This window comes from Orycteropus afer, unplaced genomic scaffold (genome assembly GCF_000298275.1).
Source record: "Orycteropus afer afer isolate SDZICR_OR568_19922 unplaced genomic scaffold, OryAfe1.0 scaffold00101, whole genome shotgun sequence".
Lineage (NCBI taxonomy): Eukaryota > Metazoa > Chordata > Mammalia > Tubulidentata > Orycteropodidae > Orycteropus > Orycteropus afer.
In genome coordinates this window covers 547,148-549,172 of record NW_006921688.1, presented here as the reverse complement: position 1 = coordinate 549,172, position 2,025 = coordinate 547,148, and the positions used below count along the sequence as shown (strand labels likewise).

General features: G+C 33.9%; 1 protein-coding gene across 1 annotated transcript in view; it reads right to left on the bottom strand.

Moving 5' to 3' along the window:
- Window positions 1-2,025, bottom strand: part of ADGB (androglobin) — a 315,129-nt gene that overhangs the window by 81,817 nt on the left and 231,287 nt on the right. The window contains exon 28 of the mRNA XM_007943219.1: window positions 753-864. Within this exon, the coding sequence (XP_007941410.1) occupies window positions 753-864 (112 nt within the window). The remainder of the gene's footprint in view (window positions 1-752; window positions 865-2,025) is intronic.

The following is a 2,025-nucleotide window of genomic DNA, read 5'->3' as shown; positions in this document are numbered from 1 at the left end:
TTCCCCTCCTCACCTAATCCCTTTGGCTGATTGCTCTTCTCTTTGGCTTCCTGGGTTTTACCCCTTTCTCCTGCTCTTCCAGCCTGCTACTCTGTGCTACGCCCGTAAAGTAGATAGTCAGCAAAAAAGAGGAAGACGACAATGGCTGCAATAAAGGGCTCAAATGGTACAGGGCTGTGTAGTGTTTAATTTTATTGTACATGGGGTCACTATTAGTCGGAACTGACTTGACAGCACCTAACAACAAAAAGTTTGTGTTGTAAATTTTTTACACACATTAATTAATTTACCAATTTTATAAATAAATGGAGATAATCAGACATGATAAGGGATTATAGTGAGGTAGCATATCTAGAGCAGTTTACATTTTGAAAAAATGAATCAGAGTCTTCATTAACTAGGATATTCTTCAGGATTCAAGTATTTGTTGTTATATATTTTAAGAAATTATTTTCAGTATAATCTTAAATCAATAACTTTGCACAAATGGAAACTTTATAAACAGAAATGTTTCTTGATCAATCAATTTTACCAAACTAGACAAAAAGTGTTTTCAAACTACGCCAAAACAATCATATATTTTTGGTTCTCGTCCACCTAATACTGGAATGTCATCAGTTAATAACATGAGAAATGCCAGAGGATATAAAACACAAATTGTAAGCAATGCTGTTTTAATAAGTACATGAGCAAATGTCTTCTAAATATTTATATAAAACATAGAATACATGTATACATTTAGGGGGACATACCTTTGATATCATTTTTCTCTAAGTCTTTTAGTGCCTGAATGAATGTCAGCTGACTTTCGGTAAGTGGCCAACTATTATACAGCACCAAACACTGTATAATATACTTGTAAATCTGTGAAATGAAACGCAAGCTTAAGAACAAGTCAACAAAATAAACATAGAATACACCGAAAGCACTGAGTCTTACAAATTTTGTAAAGTCTTTTTTGATGTTCTTTTTAACTCAAGGATAATTGAGTATATATTATTTAGTTTCCAAATTTACAGAATTTTAAGCTGTTAATTATTAACTTCTAATTTATTGCATCATGTTTATATAACATTGTCTATACATAGTTTGGATTTCATGACACATTCATTTGCTGCCTAGTACATGATCTTTATTTTGAAAAACATCTGGTATGTGCTAAAAAGCAGCAGCATATTCTCTGTTATTAGGTAAAGAGTTCTGTAAAGAAATCTAAAGAATTAAGAACATACTTCAATTTTTCAAATCCTCATGATGATACCTTGGTTTTGCCTTCTTTATTTACGGCTTGCTTTATCAGTTCCTGAGAAGCATATATTAAAGTTTTCAACTCTACTTGTTGACATCTATTGTCCTTGTCATTTTCATAGTTTTTGCTTTTTATTTATTGAGGCTAGGTAGTCAGGTACCAATAGGTTGTTATGTTGTTGTTATGTGCCATCGAGTCAGACCCGACTCATAGCGACCCCTCCTTGGGTTTCCGAGGCATTATCACTATGGAAGTAGATTGCCCAGCCTTCCTTCTGAGGAGTGGCTGGTGGGTTTGAACCTCCAGCCTTCTGGTTAGCAGTCAAATGCCTTAGAACTATGCTACCAAGGCTCCCACGTACAGGTTAGTGATGGTGATATCTACTGGATTGCACCTTCCTTTTAGTTTTATATAATATCCCTCATGTATTCTACATATTAAGATATTAAGATTATTTTCACATCTCTCTCTTGGCTACTATGTCATGTATGCCTTTCTATCTTTTCATATTCAAACTTTCTGTGTTATTTCCTTTAAAAGCATAACTTTTAGACTCCATATGGTTGGATCTTATTTGTTATCTACTCTGAAATTTTTATATTTATTTATTTATTTATTTGATTTATTGTGATTTGGGTGAAGATTTACAGAGCAAATTCACTTTCCATACAGCAGTTCACATATACTTTGTCTCACATCATTGACCACAGTTTACCACAATGCAACAGCTCCCCTCCCACTTCCTCCCCATAGTTACCTCTTCCCAATGACCAACC